The sequence below is a fragment of the Dendrobates tinctorius genome, unplaced genomic scaffold (assembly GCF_039654945.1).
Source record: "Dendrobates tinctorius isolate UK_male_01 unplaced genomic scaffold, ASM3965494v1 ptg000166l, whole genome shotgun sequence".
In the NCBI taxonomy this organism is placed as follows: Eukaryota; Metazoa; Chordata; class Amphibia; order Anura; family Dendrobatidae; genus Dendrobates; species Dendrobates tinctorius.
The window spans coordinates 661344-684836 of NW_027361833.1; the positions used below are offsets into that span (position 1 = coordinate 661344).

General features: G+C 49.7%; 1 protein-coding gene across 4 annotated transcripts in view; it reads left to right on the forward strand.

The window, feature by feature from the left end:
* MAP4K4 (mitogen-activated protein kinase kinase kinase kinase 4) overlaps positions 1–23493 on the forward strand; it is a 255310-nt gene that overhangs the window by 213079 nt on the left and 18738 nt on the right. For all 4 annotated transcript variants that reach the window (XM_073550642.1, XM_073550644.1, XM_073550643.1 and 1 more), the window contains one exon: positions 8382–8525. In XM_073550642.1, the coding sequence (XP_073406743.1) occupies positions 8382–8525 (144 nt within the window). The remainder of the gene's footprint in view (positions 1–8381; positions 8526–23493) is intronic.

The following is a 23493-nucleotide window of genomic DNA, read 5'->3' on the forward strand; positions in this document are numbered from 1 at the left end:
AAATAGTTCAGGCCTGGGGCAAACCAGAAATGGACCTGCTTGCTACCGCACAGTACCGGAAGGTCAGGAAGTTCTGCTCACTAAACCCAAGGGAAAACCCCTTCGCAGTAGATGCCCTACAAATACCCTGGAAGTTCATCCTGGCCTATGCATTTCCCCCGATAACATTGATCCCAGTAGTGGTCAGGAAAATCAGGGAGGATCGAGCGAGAATAATTCTTATAGCTCCATTCTGGCCGAGAAGGCCTTGGTTCTCCCTTCTGAGGCTCATGTCAGTGACAGATCCATGGATACTACCGGAGATTCCAGACCTGCTTTCCCAGGGACCAGTGGTCCACTCTTAGGTGAAGGGCTTCCATCTAGCAGCCTGGAATTTTAGAGGGCGCTACTGAGTCGCCAGGGATTCTCTCCAGGGTTAGTCTCCACCCTGTTGAAAAGTAGGAAACCTATAACATCCCAAATCTACGGTAGAACGTGGAAAAAGTTCCTAGACTTCCTGGGAGAACCCTTGGGGGATGTAGCGCCAGTGGGACCTATCCTAGAGTTCTTACAGTCGGGGCTACAACTCGGGTTAGCCACTAATACACTCAAAGTTCAAGTCTCAGCTTTGGGGGCCCTATATAACTGCAACTTAGCAGCCAATAGGTGGGTGTCCCGATTCATAAAGTCCTGTGGCAGGTCATTATCCCAAAGATACCACCCTGGGACCTCAACCTAGTCTTAGAGGCTTTAACCAAAGATCCCTTTGAACCACTACTAGAGCTGTCACCAAAGCTACTTACACTTAAAACTGTCTTACTGGTAGCTTTAACATCAACCCGAAGAGTCAGCGACCTTCAAGCTCTGTCTATATGTTCTCCATATACACAGATATTGGAGGACCGAGTGGTTCTAAGACCAGACCCGGCCTATCTCCCCAAGGTAGTCCAAAAGTTTCACAGGACTCAGGAGATCTCCTTGCCATCGTTCTGTAACGATCCTAGAAACCCTGGGGAGCAAAAGTTCCATACATTAGATGTAAGAAGAGCCATATTACAATATATGTCAGTAACTAATCAGTGGAGGAAAGATCAGTCCCTTTTTGTAGCCTTTCAGGGTAGTAGAAAAGGGCACGGGGTAGCTAAGAGTACCATTGCCAGATGGATCAGGGAGGCCATTATGTTATCCTACTCCGCAAGTGGCGCTCCGGTTCCAGAAGGCATCAAGGCTCACTCCACCAGAGCCGTGGCTACCTCCTGGGCAGAGAAGGCTGAGGTATCGATTGAACAAATTTGTAAAGCCGCTACTTGGTCCTCACCTTCGACCTTTTTTAAGCACTACCGACTTGATCTGTCTTCCTCTACTGACCTAACCTTTGGTAGAAGGGTGCTGCAATAGGTGGTCCCTCCCTAAGGTGTCTTATTCTACAAAAGTCTCTCGTGTGCCGTCATGGGAGACGGGAAAACACCAAGGTTACTTACCGGTAGCCGGTTTTTCCGGAGCCCATGACGGCACCTGTATATTCCCCCCCTTTTCACTCCTTTGGTGTGCACTATAGTTTGGGTGTTTTTTTTTTAGTTAGATATAATGTGGTGATAGTTTTACCATGTGTACTAACCCGGGGGGCCTCTCATGCTCTGTAAACCAACTGAAGCGAGGGAGAGGTACCGCCCTTTTATCTTCAGTAGGGTTCCTGTCCTGACTGGGCGGATCCCCTCTCTCATGTGTGCCGTCATGGGCTCCGGAAAAACCGGCTACCGGTAAGTTACCTTGGTGTTTTCCCTTCACCCATGACAGCACCACCTGAGAGAGGGATCCGCCCCGCCAGGACAGGAACCTACTGAGACATAAGGGGCGGCACCTCTCCCCCGCTTCAGTTGGGTTCCTGTCCTGGAAGGAACCTCACTGTTGGCGGTACCTGTCATGGGTGAAGAAAAGAAGATGGACCCAGCCCCGTCCCGGCGCAGGAAGAACAGGTGTCTCGCCTGCAGCACCGGCCGTCGGGTGCTGGATGCGCAGTCGCCGGGCCCTCCGGGGTTCCGGGTTCGAGCGGGCGTCGGTGGGATCCCCGGGGTCTGTGGGAAGCCCCCACCGCGCCGCCCTCCCCTCGCGCATGCCGCATCTCGATCCCTATAGCAGGGGAGAGACGCTGGCTTCTTCCGGCCGCTGACGTCAGCGGCGCGTTGCATGCTGGGTGCGCCAGCTGACGTCAGAGAAGGGCGACGGTTTAATGGCGCCGGGTGCGACGCCGGCTTTTCTGAAGCAGTCGGCCGGCGGTCGCAGGGGGGAGGGGAGAGACGCTCACCTGAGTGGAGGCGCGGTATTTAAAAAGAGAAGGCGGCAGCAGACGGCGGTGCAACATGGAGTCAGAGCAGGAACGTTCAGCGTCCCTGCCTCCCTCTCAGCCCTCTGGCAGAAAGCATGGAAGCCATTCCAGCAGCAGTCGCCCCAGCCGCAGGTCGGGGGACTCCTCAAGATCCAAAGAGTGCAGGTCACGTGCCCCGACGCAGCCTCCGAGTCCGGTACCCTTGATTTCGGGTGGTGAGTGATCTTCGTGAATGTTAGCATTATGTTAATAGGGCTTCTGTTGTATGCTTCACCCTGTTGGAAAGACCTAGAAAAGCGGGAAGCAAGAAGAACAATAGGGATTGTGCTATATGTAAATCTCCCCTAGCAAGAGATTGGCAAAAAGATCTATGTGCTGCGTGCATTCAGCGGACTATGGCGGAGGAAGCGCCTAGTTTCGCAGCCAACCTGATATCTGCCATAAGGTCAGAAATGGAAGGCTCAATTAAGTCCCTATTGAAAAAAGGGGAAAAAAAACCAGGAAGGATCCCCCTAGTTCCCCCTCGGATTCTGCGTCAATATCATCTCAGGCGGAAAAATCATCCTCCTCAGACAGCAACATGGGGGGCAAACCATGTTTCCCTGTGGAAGACACAGACGCCCTCCTAAAGGCCATTAGAGCTACAATGGGCCTACAGGAATAAATGGCGGCTAAAACCCTAGAGGATGTTATGTTTGGGGGGCTTCAGGAGAGGAGAAAACGAACCTTTCCAGTAAACGAGAAGATCCAGGCACTTATTGAGAAAGAGTGGAAAAAGCCCGAAAAATCGGGGGCCCTTCCATCCACTTCTAAGAGGCGATATCCCTTCGAGCATAAGGATGCAGAGATATGGGACAAAATTTGCAAAATAGATGCAACAGTGTCCAGGTCCTCCAAAAGGTCGGCCCTGCCCCTGGAAGACGCAGGGGTTCTTAGAGACCCGCTAGACAAGAAGGCGGATTCATATTTGAGGCACGCATGGGAGGCGACAGCAGGAGGACTAAAACCGGCGATAGCGGGCTCTTGCACGGCACGCTCCCTCATGATCTGGCTGCAGCAGTTCAGTTAGAAGAAAAGCTGGCTTCAAGGGTCCCAAGAGAGAAAATCTTATCGGAGATGTATCTCTTGCACGGGGCAGCAGCTTTTTTGGCCGATACCTCGGCGGACTCTATGCGGATGACAGCCAGGGCAGCGTCACTATCAAATGCTGCTAGACGCGCGTTATGGCTTAAGGGCTGTCCGGGTGACCTTCAGTCCAAGGCCAAATTATGCTCTCTCCCCTGCGACGGTCGATTCTTGTTCAGCAAGAACTTGGACGATATACTGGAGAAAGCAGGCGATAAGAAAAAAGGCTTCCCCAGATTCCCTGTGGATCAGAGGAGACAGCCCTTTCGGAGGGGGAGATTCAATAGGGGGCGCCCTCCCGCTGACAGGAGAAGATGGGAGGATAAAAGAAAAAAAGAATCGGGATTTATGTTTGGTGGAGGCACCTCCACCTCAAAGAAGTCGCCACAGTGACGCCAGTATTCCAGTGGGGGGGGGATTGGCACTCTTTTTCCAAACCTGGGAGAAGATCTCCTCCAACGCCTGGATCCTAACCATCCTAACAGAAGGCCTGAAATTTCCCTTCATTCGTCAGCCAAAATCCGTGGTCTTCATCACACCCATCAGGAAGGTGACCGAAGAGCAGGTGGCCTTAGAAACAGAGATCCTGAGCCTGATAGACAAGCGGGTACTCTCCGAGGTACCACGCCTACAGGAAGGGAAGGGGTTCTATTCACCCCTTTTTCTGATAAAAATACCCGATCAAACATTCAGGACAATCATAAATCTCAAACGGCTCAATCTATGGATAAGGAACTCGACCTTCAAGATGGAATCAGTAACTACGGCGGTGAAGCTGCTACACCAAGATTGCTTCATGGCCGTAGTCGATTTAAAGGATGCGTATTATCACATCCCTATCCACCCAGATTACCAGAAATACTTGAGGGTAGCACTTTATATTCAAGGCACACTAAGGCACTTTCAGTTCAGGGCTCTTCCGTTTGGCATATCTATAGCCCCGAGAGTTTTCACCAAGGTCATAGCGGAAGTGAATGCCTTTCTCCGGATTCACGACACGGTCATAATACCATACCTGGACGATTTTCTCATAGTAGGCAGCTCAGAGGACCACTGTACAGCGCAGTTGACCCAGGTGATCAACACCTTGCAGGAATTAGGGTGGATAGTCAATTTCAAAAAATCAAAATTGCAACCCCTAAAATAACAGACCTTCCTAGGATTCGTACTAGACTCAGAAAAGCAAGAGTGTCTGCTCCCAGAGTCCAAAATAGAAAAGGTTCAGAATCTGGCCTTCACGGGCCAAAACCAACCACGTATGACTTTAAGAAGAGCAATGTCCCTGCTAGGTACCCTAACATCCTGTATTCCGGCGGTCAGGTGGGCTCAGTTTCACACCCGGCAACTCCAATGGGAGATACTAACAGTACAAAGATCGCTAAGAGGGCGTTTAGAAGGAAAGCTGGAGCTTTCCTTAAACACCAGAGACTCTCTCAATTGGTGGCTGGACAAGAGAAATCTGACCTTGGGAATACCGTGGGACAGACACACGTCAGATATAATCTTAACAGATGCAAGCTCCTCGGGGTGGGGGGCACACCTAAGGGGCATCATAGGTCAGGGTTCCTGGACGCGTCAAGAAAGGGAAGCATCCTCCAACCTGAGAGAACTGTGGGCAGTGAGCAAGGCCCTAAGTCACTTCATTCCGCTACTCCAGGGTCGAAATGTACGCATCATGTCAGACAACAAGGTAGTAGTGGCATACATCAACCACCAAGGAGGGACAAGATCACACTCCTTAATGGAAGCGGCGACAGACATTCTGAGCAGAGCAGAAGAACACCTACACTCCTTGACAGCCTTACATATAAAAGGGGCAGAAAACATAGAGGCAGACTTCTTGAGTCGCAATACCCTGAAGCAGGGGGAATGGGCGCTAAACCGGTCCATTTTTCAAAAAATAACTCAGCTTTGGGGGAAACCGGTGATAGACCTCTTTGCCAACAAACACAACAGGCACACAGAAAGGTTCTGCTCTCTAAACCCGAGAGAAAAACCATGGGCAGTGGACTCGTTGCACATCCAGTGGAACTTCAGGCTAGCTTATACGTTCCCCCCAGTGGCTCTGATCCCAACAGTTGTCAGAAAAATCAGAAACGATCAGGCCAGGGTGATTCTAATAGCTCCATTTTGCCCAAAAAGGCCCTGGTTTGCTCTGCTACGAAGGATGTCCCTCTCCGATCCATGGGTTCTGCCAGAAATCCCGGACCTACTAGTTCAAGGTCCAATATTCCATGCTCAGGTCAAAGGATTCCATCTGACGGCGTGGAATTTGAAAGGTCGTTTTTAACGGATAGAGGGTTCTCCCCCCGGGTTGGTGGCCACCCTGCTAAAGAGTAGGAAACCAGTGACGACTAACATCTACGGCAGAACATGGAACAAGTTCCTGCAGTTCTTAGGTAGGCCGTTAGGAAAAGATCCCCCGATTAATGCCATCCTGGAGTTCTTACAATCGGGGTTGCAGATGGGGTTAGCAGTGAACACACTTAAAGTTCAGGTGTCTGCACTAGGGGCGCTCTACAACTGCAAATTAGCATCAAATAGATGGGTAGCCAGATTTATTAAATCCTGCCATAGAGCTAGGCCTATCCCAATACCCCGGATAGCCCCCTGGGATTTAAACCTAGTGCTAGAAGCCCTTACAAAAGATCCGTATGAGCCATTACATCAGCTACTCCTAAAGTTTCTGACCCTAAAAACAATCCTGTTAGTGGCCCTCACGTCAGCCCGCAGGATAAGCGATTTACAGGCTCTCTCAGTAAATCCACCTTATACGCAAGTCTTTCAGGATAGGGTAGTGTTAAGAACAGACCCCGCTTATCTGCCCAAAGTAGCATCAGATTTCCATCGGGGCCAGGAAATTGTCCTTCCATCTTTCTGCGAGAACGCAAATAATCTGGGGGAGGAAAAGTTCCATAATCTGGATGTTAAGAGAGCTCTCGTAGAATACATATCTATGACTAGCCAGTGGAGGAGGTCCCAGTCCCTATTCGTAGCTTTTCTGGGTGCCAGGAAAGGCTATGGGGTTTCAAAAGGGACTATTGCTAGATGGATTAGGGAGGCCATTAGTGTAGCTTACACAGCTAGTGGTATCCCGATTCCTGACGGCATCAAGGCTCATTCCACCAGAGCCGTGGCGACCTCCTGGGCCGAAAAAGCAGAGGTATCGATTGAACAGATTTGTAAGGCCGCTACCTGGGCCTCACCTTCAACCTTCTTTAAGCACTATAGGTTGAATCTATCCTCCTCTGCTGACTTAACCTTCGGTAGAAGGGTGCTGCAAGCGGTGGTCCCTCCCTAAGGTGTTTCGAATCTCCAAATATCTCTCAGGTGGTGCTGTCATGGGTGAAGGGAAAACCACCATGGTTACTTTTCGGTAGCCGTTTTTTCCGGAACCCATAACAGCACCCGTATATTCCCCCCCTTTTCACTGTATGGGTGTGCACAATTAGTAGGGTGTTTTTGAGTGTTGTGGTGTTGGATTAAACATGTATCTAACCGGGAAGTCCTCTCAGTGCTCTGTAACCCAACTGAAGCGGGGGAGAGGTGCTGCCCCTTATGTCTCAGTAGGTTCCTGTCCTGGCGGGGCGGATCCCTCTCTCAGGTGGTGCTGTCATGGGTTCCGGAAAAAACTGCTACCGGTAAGTAACCATGGTGGTATTTCTGTTAAAGGGGTCTACAATATCCACATAATAAAATTATTGTGCTTGAAGCCATGGCTCCGTCTTGGCTACAGTAAGACTATCAGGTATGGAGGATGTAAAAAGGAAGGAGATAGGGGATCTGTGGGAGATCAATGGAAAGGCCCTGCAGTTTAACCTCCGAATTTTCATTGTAAATGCCATAGAGCCCAGCAGAGGCACTGAGGGGCATGTACTCCCATCTCCCCATAGCAATGAATTGGGATGCGCTGGAGCCATCCAAAGTTTCTCGATTTCTACCCATTTGCTATAAGCCCGCAAGGAGGCCCAAGCTGGTATCCTTCTAAGGTGAACGGCCAAGTAATATCTCCAACTGTCTGGAAAAGCAATACCTCCTGCGTTTTTGGAGATGTGAGGACTGATTTAGCTATTCAATGTCGTCTCTGACCCCCCAAAAATTTTGAAGCATGGTCTAAAACCTCCTCAACACCGCTCGTGTGATTGGAACCGGTAAAACCTCCACCATGTATAAGAACTTGGGTATAATAGACATCTTTATCGAATTTGCTCTACCTAAAAGTGAGAGAGGAAGTTTAGACCATCTAGAAAGTAACCCAGTAATCTCTTGAAAGAAGACCGGGAAATTATGTCTATAAAGGGAGTCGTAAGAGCCAGTCTGGAAAATACCCAAATATTTAATTTTGGTGTCCTTCTATGCAAATTTAAACTTTGATCTCAGGGTGTCCACCATTGCGCATCACGGTCCTCACTGTCCAGAGCAAACCATTGATAACCGAATGTGCTACAGCAGAACTTGTGCTGAACTTTATAGTTCTGCTGATATTACAGCTCTGCTACTCACCAGAGCTGTCACTGTAGGAGTGCCCGTCCTACCCAAAACCTGAAAGTGACGAGACTTTATGGAGACTGCATAGCTCTGAGCTGCCCAAAAGACCTGTTGAAAATGCCCCCTTTTCAGAATATTTTTTTTAACGACGTAGTAAAAGGCAGTTTATTGTGCCAGTTATATACTACGCTTCCAAAAGATATTTCTAACAATATAAAATGCATAAATGTGTCTTATAACCACGTAGCTAATATTTCAAGCTCCTCGTCGTATGTTCTCGTACTTTTTTTTTTTTTTAGTTAAGTTGGTCTCTGTTGAATGCACAAAATAATTTGATAACCAATTAAATAGGAATAATTCTTGTTTTTGGATAATTATGGATTTTGCACCAGTGTGATATTTTTAGACCTGACACGAATTACAATATTTTATTCTTTTTTTTTTTTTTTGTTTTTTTTCACAGGTGTGAATCTATTGGTTGGCACTGAAAGTGGATTAATGCTCTTAGATAGAAGTGGTCAGGGAAAAGTCTACCCACTCATCAACAGAAGGCGATTTCAGCAAATGGATGTCCTCGAGGGCTTAAATGTCCTGGTTACAATATCAGGTAAAGTTGCACCTATAAAGCCTCCAAAGCCAGGAGTGATATGCAGACTTGCTGGATGTGCTGTAAATGCGTTAAGTGAGCCAATGTAGTGAACGTTTTAAAGGTTACCTGTCACCAGATAATAAAATGCTGTTAATGTGAAGGTTTAATAGCGTTACTAACCTGCCTGGCGCCCGCACTTACCCGAACGTGGTTGGCAGAAAAACATGATTTTTTCACTTGGTGTCAGCCTCCTAGCGGCAGAAGCATACACCCAGTGTCTGTGTCCCCCAATGAGGCGAAGGAGAAAAATGCAGTCTTCAGTGTTATGAATGAGTCACCGGAGGAGGAGAAAACAAAAATACAAGCTAAGTCCAGAAAACCGGAGAGGTTGGTAGCTATTGGATTGCAGACCCCTGATCCTATTCACCACAACTAACAGTAGCCGTGGGGGGTTCCTACGGTGCCCTAGACCCCTCGTCACAGCCGGAGAACTACTTAAGCCTAAAGAAAGAAAGGGGAAATCTAAACTGCCGCAGAGCAGACCCCAAAGCAATAGACAGCCCCCAACATGTATTGTCGGTGAAAAACAGATGGAAACACAGACAGAAAGACTGGCTGAGCAAACGATGGGGCCCAAATAACTAGATGGGACAGGACAGAAAAGATGCTGGCTGCAATCCGCAAAAAACCCTACAAAAATGTCCCAACCGTCTGATAGGAAAAAAGGCCCTGAAGTCGCTAGACTTCAAATTCACTATATCAGCACTCAGGTATATTCTGAAAACAGAGCAAAGAGATCAACTGATCAGAGACAAAAATGGAATTCAGCCAGTCCCAACCAGGACTGGCTGAATACAAACACTAAGGAAACCAGACAAAATCTCATGGAATAATAGTAGGGCAAAAACTTAGCTTTTAGTAGACAGGAACTAAAACTGGATGCCAGTGCTCAGACCAGAAAGGATCACCAGCAAACCCTGCAGGGCGTCGGCTGCCTTATATCCACTCAGAAATTCCAGATGTCCAATCACACTCCGCCTGTTCAGATAACAGGTTCTTCCCGTCCCAATCAATTTCAACTACCTCTCTTCACCAACAGAGGGAGTTCATCAGACATCAAAGGTGAAGGGGAAAATGAACTCAAACACTTCAGTATTTAGACGCACTTTCCCCGGGCAGGGTGCGCCTCCTGGCGGTACTCTTAGGGCCTCCACTTAGCATCTTTCCAGGGCGATGTTCTACCCTTCACTTGCTGGCAAGGTTCCTCAGAGCGCAGGCCTAGCTTTGGCGCATGCCAGTTGGGTAGAAAGATTTTGCAGGTGACGAAGGTCAGTTCTCCCTGATTTGGAGTTTTCTGCTGTTTCCCGTCCCAGGGACTGCTTTGGGCCGTCCCATGATCTCCTGTGTCCCCCAATGAAGCGATAGAGAAAACAGGATTTTTTTGTTGCTTACCGTAAAATCTGTTTCTCAGAGCCTTCATTGGGGGACACAGCACCCTCCCAAGTTGGACAGCTCTGTTTACTGTATTATATTGTTACAGTTTGAGTTTGTGCTTTTCTGTGGTCTCTGTCTCCTTTGCAGATTGCTTCTCCTACTGCTTTCTCACTAACTGAATATCCTACTTCCTGTCGGTGGGGTGTACACTGCGGAGGAGAAGCTAACTTTTTTTCTGCATAGTGTCAGCCTCCTAGTGGCAGCATCATACACCCATGGTCTCCTGTGTCCCCCAATGAAGGCTCTGAGAAACAGATTTTACGGTAAGCAACGAAAAGAAAGGTTAGCTCCTCCTCTGCAGTATACACTCTCGCCCCTATTGCGGGCGGAAATCCGTTTTTTGCTTAGTGTCCATGGAGGTACATGTCTGGTTTTTCTCCAGACCTTTTTTTTCGTCTTTTCCCCATGAAGATGTGACAGGGGCAACGGATCCTATTGAAAGGGTCCGATTTCCCCAAACCAACAACGGGTGAGCACGTGAGAGTGTCTCCTCCACGTATCCTCTACCGCGACATGGGACACAATGCTGGACTTAACCCTGACCACCCCTAGGTATTGAAACCATGGGCTGTACAGAGGCACAAGACTAGTCTGTGCGGCCCCCACTGCTCCACCAATGCTCAGACTGCGGTGCTGCAAGGCGGCGGACGGTCCCTCTCCTCACCCCCTGAAGGCGTTAGATGGAGCTAGGGTGCCTGCACCGTCCTATTTGTTTTTTGTCAAAGACCCCCTCACATACCTGAGGAAGAGGATCAACGGAGAGAGGGTCTGGGAGGGCTCCTGCAAGACTTCGGGCTGGAGCCCACAGCGCTGGCCATGCAGGGGATAGGTTAGGCGGCAGCCTGGGCCAGAAACGCCGCACCGGTCAGTAGCGCCATTCCCCGCCCCCCCCCCCGGTCGGGTAGGGGAAAAACTGAGGCAGCAGGTTCGGGCAGAGCTGGGCTGCGGCCAGAAGTCCCGCCCCCGGGGCTGCACGTCACTTCTGCCCGCCCTGCACTGGGCGACGATAGAAATTGAGGCCCCGACTTCAGAGTGCGGCTAGGCTGCAAAGCGGAAGTACACCCCTAGGCCCGTTTTCACAGGCTGTCGCTCACCACAGATGTCGGCGCGCGATTTGAGGGAAGATCCACGTCGGGGAGGGGGGGCGCAGGACTGGGGTAAGTGCCCGAGAGGCCACGCTACAGGGAATAACGAGGTGCTACCTCCTCCCCATAGACCCAGCAGCAGACAGATACAGCATGTCCGAGAAGGCAAAGACGCATATGTTCTTTTACACTGCATGCATCTCTTGTTAGGCTGCATTTCCGCTGGCGCAGAGCAAGCGTTTATGCGGAGCCTGCGAATCCGAACGCGCCCAGGAGTCCTCCCCTGCGACCGCGACCAATGTGTCAAATCCCCCGGAGTGGGCCCGATCACTGTCACAATCCATGGCGTCGCTTACAAGAGCAATAGAGTCCCTTCAAGCCCCAGATAAGGGCAGGGACTGTGGCTCGATGTTGTTAGAGGGAACCTCCACCTCACTAGAGCCTCCGGCCTGCAGGGGCCGCTCTCGCTCCAGGCAGACCCGAAGGAAACGAATCCACACGGTGTCGCCCAGTCCATCCGGTGCCTTGGCATCCGTAAGCTCTGCTTCTCACTCCCCGTCACCAGTGGCCGATAGCGAGCAGACCGGATTACGACTCAGATGAGCCCCTTGACCTGGATACTCCAGGGTCACATGAAACAGTGGACGGCCTCATAGAAGCCGAAAATCAGACCCTGGGGATTGAGGATGATCCCGCAGCGGCTACGGGGGGGCATAAGGTGGCATTTAAGCGAGTGAAGCGCCCGCACAGAATTTTTTCCTCTCACCCTGAGTTTGAGGACATAGTGCAGCGGAATAGAGAACGTCCAGACCGGCGTTTCTCGGATCAAAAGGCACTCGAAACAAGATATGTTTGCTCCGGACCTCCGTAAAAAATGGAAGGAATCCCCAATAGTGGGTCCTCCGGTTTCACTCCTGGCCATTAAGACCCTGTTATCTGTCTCTAGTGTTTCCTCGATTAAGGATCCCACGGACCGCCTTATTGAGAGCCTAGCTCAGTCAGTATATGAGGCATCAGGGTCTGCACTCGTTCCCTTGTTGGGTAGCTAAGGCTATGATATCATGGTCAGAAACATTAAACAAGATCGCGCAGGAACAGGATCTACCTGCAGAGATTTCGGAGGTCGCAGGTCAGATGGCGATGGTCGGAGACTATGTAATTAATGCGTCTTTGGATGCCGCCAATTGTTCGTCATTTGCTGCCGCTAATGCAATCTCTATCAGAAGAGCCCTGTGGTTGAGGACATGACGAGCCGATTCTACTTCTAACAAGTCCTTGACTTCCCTGCCTTATCAGTGCGCCGCCTATTTGGGGAAAAGTTGGACCAACTTATCTCCGACTCCACAGGAGGAAAGAGCGGTTTTCTTCCTCAACAAAAGGTCAAACCGCTTTTTCATCACCCTTTTCAGGCACGTTTTCGGGGCTTTTGCAACCTCGGGTGGACTACAGGGCCCAATTCCGCCGCCTCAGGTCGCCCCAACCAGGATAGGGAGTGGCAGGTCTCATATAGAGCCAACCCATTGGGGAGAATGCGTACTCAACAGGCCAGATCGAGAGGATCTAGATCCCAAAGATCATCGGCCAAATGACTTGAGGCCTTTACCAGACGACACCAGCAGGGTGGGCAGCCGCCTACTCTGGTTTCACCACGTCTGGGCCAACGTCGCTCACGACGCATGGGAAGAAGAATTGGTGTACTCAGGTTACAAAATAGAATTTGTCAGATGCCCTCCAAGACGGTTTTTTCTTTCCTGGCTTCCCAGGGTAGATGTCCATGCAAGGGCTCTTTTGGGAGCCATCAAATCGCTCCAGCACAACGGAGTCATTATTCCAGTGCTGGAACACGAAAGAGCTCAGGGATTCTATTCCAACCTCTTTACGGTTCCCAAAAAGGACGGGTCAGTCAAGCCTGTGTTGGACTTGAAGCTTCTGAACAGATTCATCAGGATCAGACATTTTCGAATGGAGTCTCTCCGTTCAGTCATATCGGCCATGGAGCAGGGAGAATACTTGGTCTCAATAGACATCCAAGATGCATATCTGCATATTTCCATTTTTCCTCATCAGAGGTTCCTACGCTTCGCCATCAATGATCAACATTTTCAGCTCGTAGCGCTACCTTTTGGGCTAGCCACGGCTCCCAGAGTGTTCACAAATGTTATGGCAGTTGTCACGGCCATACTGCATTCTCGAGGCAGTCATCTTGCCTTATCTGGACGACCTCTTGGTCAAGGGCCCGTCAATACGGGCATGCGAGGAAAATGTCAGCTTCACGCTGGATACTCTTGCCCGCTTAGGGTGGTTGGTCAATGCGAAGGAGTCATCCCTTTTGCCAGCTCAGAAGATCTTCTTGGGAATGATTTTCAACACTTGTCGAGGGTTGGTGATTCTCCCTCAGGTAAAAGGTAAAGGTACTGGCTCTCCGACAGGGAGTCCAGGCACTTCGCCAACCAATCCCTCATACCATCCCATCTTGGATGAGGATTCTAGGGAAAATGGTGGCAGCAATGGAGGCGATACCTTTCGCCCAGTTCCACCTTCGCCCCCTGCAGCACGCCCTCCTGTCGGCTTCGGACAAGAACCCTTTCACGCTCGATCGGCAGTGTCGTCTGTCCTCTCAACTCAGGCAGTCTCTCGGATGGTGGACAACCAGTTCCTCTCTGACCCATGGGAAACCATTTCCCCCAGACCTTTGGATGGTGGTGACAACCGACGCCAGTCTCCTCGGCTGGGGAGCAGTGTTTCACCACCACACAACCCAGGGATGGTGGTCGCCACAGGAGGCACACCTCCCGATGAATTTATTGGAGATACGAGCAATTCGGCTGGCACTCCAGAAGTTTTGTCACCTTCTAGCAGGCCGCCCTGTCCGAATTAAATCGGACAACGCCACGGCGGTGGCTTACATAAATCACCCAAGGGGGCACTCACAGCAGAGCAACCATGCGCAAGGTAGGGCATGTTCTTCAGTGGGCCGAAGCAAACCACTCGGTGATTTCGGCAGTTCACATCCCGGGCGTGGAAAACTGGGCAGCAGACTATCTCAGCCGGTAGGGTCTTGCTTCCGGAGAGTGGTCTCTACATCCCAAGTCTTCCAGCAGATTTGTCAGCGGTGGGGAACACCGGATGTGGACCTGATGGCTTCCAGAATGAACGCCAAGGTGCCCACATATGTCGCTCGGGCCAGGGACCCGCAGGCAATCGCTGTGGATGCCATGGAACCAGTTTCGCCTCCCGTATCTATTTCCCCTGCTGCCACTGCTTCCGAGAGTCGCCAAGAAGATCAAGACGGAAGGTGTGCCGGCAATCCTCCTGGCCCCAGATTGGCCCCGTCGAGCGTGGTACGCAGATCTAATGCTGCTACTCGCAGACGTCCCTTGGCGTCTACCAGAGCGCCCGGATCTACTTTTTCAAGGGCCGATTTGCCACCCAAACTCAGGGGCCCTGTGTTTGATGGCATGGCCGTTGAATCTTGGATCCTAACCCAGGCAGGGTTCGGGAGAAAGGTGGTCGCTACAATGATTAGCGCCCGGAAGCCTGCTTCAGCACAAATTTACCACCACACCTGGAAGGTGTTCTTCGCTTGGTGTCGAGGCCGCGGTGTTTCACCGCTGAGATTCTCGATCACCAACATCTTGGCTTTTCTCCAGGCGGGCCTAGACTCGGGCTTGGCCCCGAGTTCCCTCAGGAGACAAATATCAGCCTTATCCATCTTGTTCCAGCCAGAATTGCTACCAATTTGCAGGTGAAGACTTTCATCCAGGGAGTCTCCCATTTGGTACCTTCCTATAAGGCACCTATGGACGCCTGGGACCTTAACCTTTTACTAAGTGTTCTGCCGGAAGCTCCATTTGAACCACTTCAGGAGGTTTCTTTGAGGTACCTTTCCTGGAAAGTGGTGTTCCTAGTGGCCATCACTTCTATCAGGCGGGTCTCGGAGCTGGCGGCCCTATCCTGCCGAGCTCCGTTCCTCACTTTCCATAAGGGACCAGCCCCTCCTTTTCTCCCGAAGGTCGTGTCCTCATTTCACATTAATGAGGATGTTGTCTTGCCTTCTTTTTGTCCAGCACCGATGCACCGTGTGGAAAAGGCTCTTCACGCTTTAGATCTGGTAAGAGCCCTCCGGAGATACGTGTCGAGGACGGCACCCTTTTGTCAGACGGATACGCTGTTCGTGCTCCCCGAAGGGCGCAGGAAGGGACTCGCGGCCGCAAAATCGACCATAGCCAGATGAATTTGTTTGACTATACAGGAGTCCTACCGCATTAAAGGCACGCCGATTCCAGCAGGGATCAGAGCGCACTCTAGTCGGGCAGTGGGCACCTCTTGGGCGCTTTGGCATCAAGATTCGACGGAACAGGTTTGCAAGGCAGCAACCTGGTCCAGCCTGCACACATTTGCCAAACATTACAATGTCCATACTCAAACCTCAGTGGATGCGAGCCTGGGTAGAAGGATTCTCCAAGCAGAGGTGGCGCACCATTAAACAAGAGGTGCATGTAGCTTGGATCGGTGAGTCAACTTCCCACCAGGGACTGCTTTAGGACATCCCACAGTCTGTGTCCCCCAATGAGGCGAAGGAGAAACAGGGATTTTTGTGAGAACTCACCGTAAAATCCTTTTCTCCGAGACGCACACAGTACCCACCCTATTAGCCAGTTGGCTCTTGTTTAAATTAATATGTTTACTTATTTGATATAAGGGTGGTGTTTTTTTCTTTGGACATGTTGTACCTGTATTAAGGCTGATTTTGTTGTCCTACTGCTTTGGCACCAAACTGATTTCCGCCCGCAATAGGGGCGAGGGTGTATACTGCGGAGGAGGAGCTAACCTTTCTTTTTCACTTGGCATCAGCCTCCTAGCGGCAGAAGCATACACCCACAATCTGTGTCCCCGAATGAGCGTCTCGGAGAAAAGGATTTTACGGTGAGTTCTCACAAAAATCCCTGTTCCCCCCCTCAATGGTTGCGAAAATGCACCACCGCTGCCACCGACTCCGGGAGTGGATGAGAACAAGAAGGTAAAGCTATAAAATGAAAAAAAAATGTACCCGTTTCTAGCAAAAATAACGCAGGAATCTCTGAAGACCTGAAGAAATCAGGACCTGGATAAAGGCCTTATGGAACAAAAGAAAAATCAAGCGGTTCTCAGAAAGCCAATACTGAGCTAAGGGATTTCCTCCTGCTGCAGAGGAAAACCACAGGAGAACGACGAGGTGTAGCCCGAGGAAGGAGAGAGTTCGGCCCTCCGGTAGCATCATTAGTAATTTGGTCCTATTGGAGCCAAACTAACGGAAAAACCCCAGAAAAGGCAAGTTGGTGAGGGATCTTTATGGGGATACGTTCGATCGTCAAGTCATAGGCCAAAAGGTCCTTTGGATGGACAAGCTTTGCTGGCATCAGGAAGGTGGAAAACCATGTACTTCCCTGCAGGAAAAAACTTTTGGTCAGCGTGGATGGTTGATTCATCCGACCGGTCTCCTGAAAGAATGCTCCGATGAGCAACCTAGCCCGCGTGTCTATAAACCTTGCAATCCGGATAGAGGCAAGGGCAGGACACAGTGCAGCAGTGGCCACATCCAAGGTTGACCCTGCTAAGGACTCTGAGACCGCCATTGGTATCCCTGAGGGATGCACGTCTGGAAGAGGAAGGACAGTCTAATTTGCGTTGCGCTCAGGAGAGAAGAGGCGCTCCTTTCTTTGGAAGCGGCTGAACTAAGATCTTCTGAGAGAATGCCAAGGAAAGACCCAAGAGTGGGTCACTGTGAACCTGCTAGACAGTCGAACGCTGAAAACGTACAGAGAGGACCTAGGGATACTCTGGATCTCATTGTCACGATGTAGGCTCAGACTGACTAAGCCGTTGGTCGATGAAAGTCCGTGAAAAAAAACATGGAGTATGTCGGCTGCATGGAAAGTTGGGTCTAGGAACCACACAGGGACTCCAGAAGACAACTGATTAAAGGAAGATCACTTCCTATGAAGACCAGAGCGACCGTATCCATTGTGAGCCGTCCGGACTGGTGAGGGGATTGTAGTGTGGTGACCCGCTTACCTAAGTATATGACACCACGCGCCCGAGGATAACAGTGAAAAAGATACGAATCTAGCTGGAGGAAGAAAACGTGTTATCACCAAGCTACTCAGTGGATCCAGGACTGGAGCAGCCTTCTACCATGGTCAATGCTTACGGCGAGTAAGAACCCATTCTTGACCGAGGTGGGAGACTTGTTTCTGTCACACTCGGAAGTCACATCCCGAAGCGGTTACAGGCCATATCCGGTGTCTGCAAGAAAGAATATGTAAGTACTGGCAAAGAGACAGGGAGCTTCGATGTTGTAGTAGCTTAAGGGCCCTTAGGGTAGACTAGAAACTTATAAACTACTATTGGCTAATCATTAATGATAAGCGTAATACCTTGGGCAGTCAAGATAGCCAGAGGGCAGTACTGTAAACTGACCAAATGGGTAGTTAGAGGTAGGCACGAATAATCAGAATGTGTGGAAGGGCCCTTGTGGAGCAACTCACACTTAGGGCGCAGATCATGGCCGAAGAAAAAACTGCGACCATGCGATACCTGACACGCGTGTGTCTGACCTACCGGAAGCGGAGTATCCACTTATGCTGCTATCGAGATCTGCCTTGTGGTACCGAGATCCACTCTGTGGTGCTAGGTGAATTTCTTGCTTAACTGTTGACAGACCACAGATGTTACTGAACATGAAACCTACCGCCGAAGGTGCCTCTCACTCACCTGAAAGCAGCCCGCAACTGCTGCTGCCACACACCAGGAGTGATGAATACCAGAGACGTCTCACGAGTGTTGAATAGACGGGAGCTTAGGCAGATGCTGGAAAAGACTCTGAGGAGCGTGATGGAGGACACTTCTGACTCGCCTGACAATGGAACAGAAGAGCCGGACCGATGCAGTCAATCGACCTTGGGTACTTTTGAGCCACAGGATGGACGGCCTGTATTGACTAGACGTGTCTGGTATAAGACCATCTAGTCCTGGGTAAGGGATAGAGTACTGCTACAATTGGACGCGAGGAACATGAAGGCGAGTGCGTCTGACTCGCCTGAATACGGTACAGAACATCAGCATCACTGCAGCAGTCAGCTGGAGACACGTCTGGGCCCCCTGAAATACAACAGTGTCAAACTACCCTACTGTACCTGGTAGGTGGTGCATCTGAAGCCTGGATAGCGGATAGAGCATGGCTGAATTCGACTCTCCTGTGACCAAATAAGTGCAGAGAGAACCTTGGAGCAGGGTATAGGAGAGAGCCAGTTCTGTGTTGCGATCTAGGCCTGGACACCTGACAGCATTAGGCAGAATAACAGCTTCAACTGTAGTAAGCCGCACCACAAAGTCTGTTCTGAAGTATATTCTGACCTGTCATTTCTCCTGACGGTAGAACAGTAGGCTTGGAATCAGAGGGAGACTTAATTCTACTCTCTGTTGTGCGCCTGGGTTCAAAACCTTGGACCTGCGGTCAGCTTCTTTAGCTCCTGAGCCACAGCAGACAATGCTGAGTAACACGGACTTCTATCCAACTGGAAATCTGGCCCAAGCACTGCAGTCATGAAGGGGAAGGAGCGGCTACCTTCTCTGCTTAGTTCTAGAAGTGCAATGCCAGCATCCGGAGGGGGACTGCAGGAGGATGCAGGGCGAGTGCCTGTGAGCAGGTGATATGGAAGCATTTGATATGCCAGGGCTCTAGCATCTTTGTGTAGAGCAATGGCCGAACCTTACTGTGCTGAAAATCAAGGCACAGAACAGCAATAGCAGAAATCACAACAGTCGTGTGACTGCAGTGGAAATCACCGAAAAAAATGCAAATGGAACTTTCCACTAGGCAAACGCCACACGGCAGATTTTATAATGGCCTATGTCCCTGGATGGCGTAAAACAGGCAGTGGCACCGAAGACAGCAGTGTAGGGAGTCTATTACGCCAGCAACTGCACAGCTCTAGATTACTTTTACACCAGCGGCTGCACGGATGTAGAGCATTTATTACACCGCATTCATTACACCAGCGACTGCACATCTCTAGAGCACTATTACTCCGGCTACTGTCTGGCTCTAGAATACTATTACGCCAGTGACTACGCGGCTCTAGAGCACTAATACACCAGCGACTGCACGGCTCTAGAATACTATTGCATTAGTGACTGCACGGCTCTAGAGAACTATAGCACCAGTGACTACACGGCTCTTGATTACTATTACACCAGTGACTGCATGGCACTAGAGCACTATTACACCAGCGATTGCTCGGCTCTAGAATACTATTGCACTAGTGACTGCTCGGCTCTAAAATACTATTGCACTAGTGACTGCACGGCTCTAGAATACTATTGCGCTAGTGACTGCACGGCTCTAGAATACTGTTGCGCTAGTGACTGCACGGCTCTAGAATACTGTTGCACTAGTGACTGCACGGCTCTAGAATACTGTTGCACTAGTGACTGCACGGCTCTAGAATACTGTTGCACTAGTGACTGCACGGCTCTAGAATACTGTTGCACTAGTGACTGCACGGCTCTAGAATACTGTTGCACTAGTGACTGCACGGCTCTAGAATACTATTAAGCCAGTGACTGCATGGGTTTAGAGTACTACTGCACTAGAGACTGCTAGGTATTAAGTGACTGAGAGACCTACCAAATAATGTTAGAAGGGAACAGAAGGATATATGCAGTTTGACTGCAAGGCAGAAAAACTAAAGGTACTGTCACACTTAGCGATGCACCAGCGATCCCGACCAGCGATATGACGCGGTCAGGATCGCTGGTACATCGCTAAGTGGTCGCTAGTGAGCTGCCACACAGGCAGATCTCACCAGCAACATCGCAGGGGTCGGGGGTCGCTACTTACCTGTCACACTAGGCGATCCTGACGTCCGCCCGCCCGCGTCCACGCATCGCTCGTCTCCACAGCAGGAAGCTGACGACAAGAAACGGTCCAGGACGTTCTCGCGCAATCAGCGATAACCAGCGGGGAAGCGGTCGGAGGTAAGTATCAGACATAGCGATATCGCTATAACGTCACAAAAAACAGTGACGTTATAGCTATCTTGCTAGCGATATCGCTTAGTGTGACAGGCCCTTTACATGAAGCAGCCTGTTCTGAAGCCTACCTCTAGGTAATCCGGTTTCCTGCCTGGAATGCAAGATATAAGTTTTCTCTCAGCAGTCCCTGAGCCTGCAGATAGTGTTGTGTCGGGAGACCGAGGGGTTAAAAGTGCTCAGAGACTGGGAGAGGGGGCGGAGCCCAGCGCGGGTACAGGAATAGAAACATGACACGGGCTCCAAGCAGAGAGATGAAGCCGAGGGGGGAGGGCTAGCTGCAGGTTGGGAGAAAGCGAAAGTATCAAGAGATGGGCGGAAGAAAAGCCCGCCTGAAGTGCAGGGAAGATGGGGGGCGGAGCCAACTCAGCCACTAGGCCTGAAAGAAGCCGGGACCTAGATTCATTTCTCTGCCTGCAGGAGCAAAGGGGAGCGGCGCGGAGACCATAAAGGTACCCGAAAAAGATAGAGCAGCGCCCTATTCTACCGGGAAACTAGGGGAAAAAAGGCCCCTGACTCTAAAAGTGCCCCAGCACTCCAGCCATAGAATTAAATGATTTTCACTTCTCTTCTTCAATCCCAGTCTTCTTCCTCTGATTTTCTTAATCGCCTCTGGAAAAACATGGGGGATAGAGGGGAAGGAATGTACCTCTCCATCCATAATGTAAGACGTCCTCGCCTCCTAACACCGACAGGCTCTGGTGGGCGAGTGGGTGGGAGACGGGGGGCCAGGACCGTATCCGGATCGCCTAAGTACGCTTCGGTGCTAGGGGTATGGGTCCTGCTGGCCAGATGCATGAGGATACGGGGCGGCGGTTCACGCCGTACTCATAGTTTCTTTGTGGGAGTACAGTAGTGACCATTCACACTGTATCCCTCCGGAAAGCTGAAAAGGAACGACGCACACTGAGGTAGATATGGGTCTAATGAAAGACCTGTGTCCACCTCCTACTGACACTAAGCTAAACTGAATATCTTACTTCCTGACGGTGGGGTGTACACTGCGGAGGAGGAGCTAACTTTTTTTTCTGCATGGTGTCAGCCTTCTAGTGGCAGCAGCATACACCTATGGTCTCCTGTGTCCCCCAATGAAGCGATCGAGAAATTAACTTTATTCTCCCTTGCAGCGTTCCGCTTTCAGCCACAGGGGCGGTGCGGGTGCCTGTCCAGGCCCCACAAGCAGCGACTGAAACCACGTCCCCAGCCCTGACTGACAGCTGGCCGTAATGCTGAGCCAGTGTCAGTCAGGATCGGGGGCACTGTTACTGCCGCCACTGTTTATTCTTCTTCTTTTTTTTTTTTTTTCCTTGTGACAAGTTACCTTTTAATTTTTGTGAGGTATCTTAGTGTATTTGTTGAATCTATTAATGACTTGCTATACTTAATACAGGATTATAATTTTATGACCTATGTTTTTATTTTACTTATAAGCATCATTAATTGAACAGAGCTTTACAGACCTCCTCATCCTTGTCCCCATTGGGACTCGCAAATTAAATTCCCTAACAATTATATATTTTTGGAATGTGGGAGGAAGCTGTAGCACCCAAAGGAACTCCAAGCAAATATGGGGAGAACATACAAACTCCTTCAGATTCTTGATCTCTCCTACTTGGACCCTCTAAAGCAGGGGTGCATAACCTTTTTTGGTCCAAGGACCACATTGGTTCAGTATGACAATCTGGAGGCTGCAATAAAAACTGAAGGGCTATTACCTTCTATTTGGAAATAGATTGATGTCAATGACAGCTTGAAGTCTTTTTTGGTAGTTGTGGATGAGGTTCTTCATTTTGTCAGATGGTAAAGCTGCCCACTCTTCTTGGCAAAAACTGGGCTGTCTAGCATGAACTGTGCGCTTGAGATCTCTCCAAAGTGGCTCAATGATATTGAGGTCAGGAGACTGAGATGGCCACTCCAGAACCTTCACTTTGTTCTGCTGTAGCCAATGACAGGACGACTTGGCCTTTTGTTGTGGATCGTTGTCATGTTGGAATATCCATTTCATTCAACTTTGACCAAGTTTCTTGTGCCTTTTGTAGCTCACACATCCCCAAAACATCAGCGATCCATCTTCGTGCTTTACAGTAGGAATGACGTTCCTTTTGTCATAGGCCATGTTGACCGCTGTTCAAATGTAACGTTTATGATTGTGGCTAAAAAGTTCAATTTTGGTCTCATCACTCCAAATGACCTTGTTCCAGAAGTTTTGAGGCTTGTCTCTGTGCTATTTTGCGTATTGCAGGCGAGATACTTTGCTGCATTTGCGCAGTAACGGCTTTCTTCTGGTGACTCGACCATGCAGCCCATTGTTCTTCAAGTGCCTCCTTATTGTGCATCTTGAAACAGGCACACCGCTAGTTTTCAAAGAGTCCAGTATTTCAGGTAATGTTTGTGGGTTTTTCTTTGCATACCGAACAATTTTCCTGGCAGTTGTGGACAAAATTTTTGTTGGTCTACCTGACCATGGTTTGTTTTTACAGACCCCCTGATTTTCCATTTGTTAATCCCAGTTTGAATGCTGCTGACTGGCATTATCAATTCCTTGGATATCTTTTTGTAACCCTTCCCTGTTTTATACAGTTCAACTACCTTTTCCTGTAGATCCACTGACAGTTCTTTTGCTTTACCCATGACTCACAATCCAGAAACATCAGTGGCTGGATGAAAGAGGCCAGAGTCTGTCTGGATCCTAGAAACACTCTCGATTTTTATGCACACACACTGATTACAAGCAAACAGGTCACAGGTGAGGATGTTACGTTTAGTAGCCAATCAAATCCATTTATGTCAACTTCTATGCATGTTATCAGGCCAATATCACCAGGGTATGTGAACTTTTTGATCAGGGTCCTTTGGATGTTTTGGGTTGTCATTATGATTTAAAAAGAGAAAAGACAGTAGTTTGACAATAAATGGCTTCAACCAACCACTAACCATAAGTGGAGAAAAAGTTTTGGTGTTCTCATTCATATTCTCTCAGACAAAAAAGACAAAAAAGCAAAAATTCTACCGGGGTATGTAAACTGTAGATACTTTGCTTTCTACTAATGAGTCACAGCTCCCTTAAAGTACAGTGGAGCGAACACTGACCCGGAAAGCCACCTGTCTAATACACATACACCTTTCTAGAATGGTCTAGAGACCCCATTCTCTTGATGTAGGAGGCATCCAGAGATGTCTACACTGTGCACCACGAGTACTTGCCAGTTCCTGCTCCTTAGCTGCTGTCACTACTCTTGTGTGGATGCTCTCATAACACCTAACTTATCAGACAAGCATTTTTCTGTCCATATGGTTAGGAACTGCACAGAATGGCTTTCTGGGCCACATGTAGC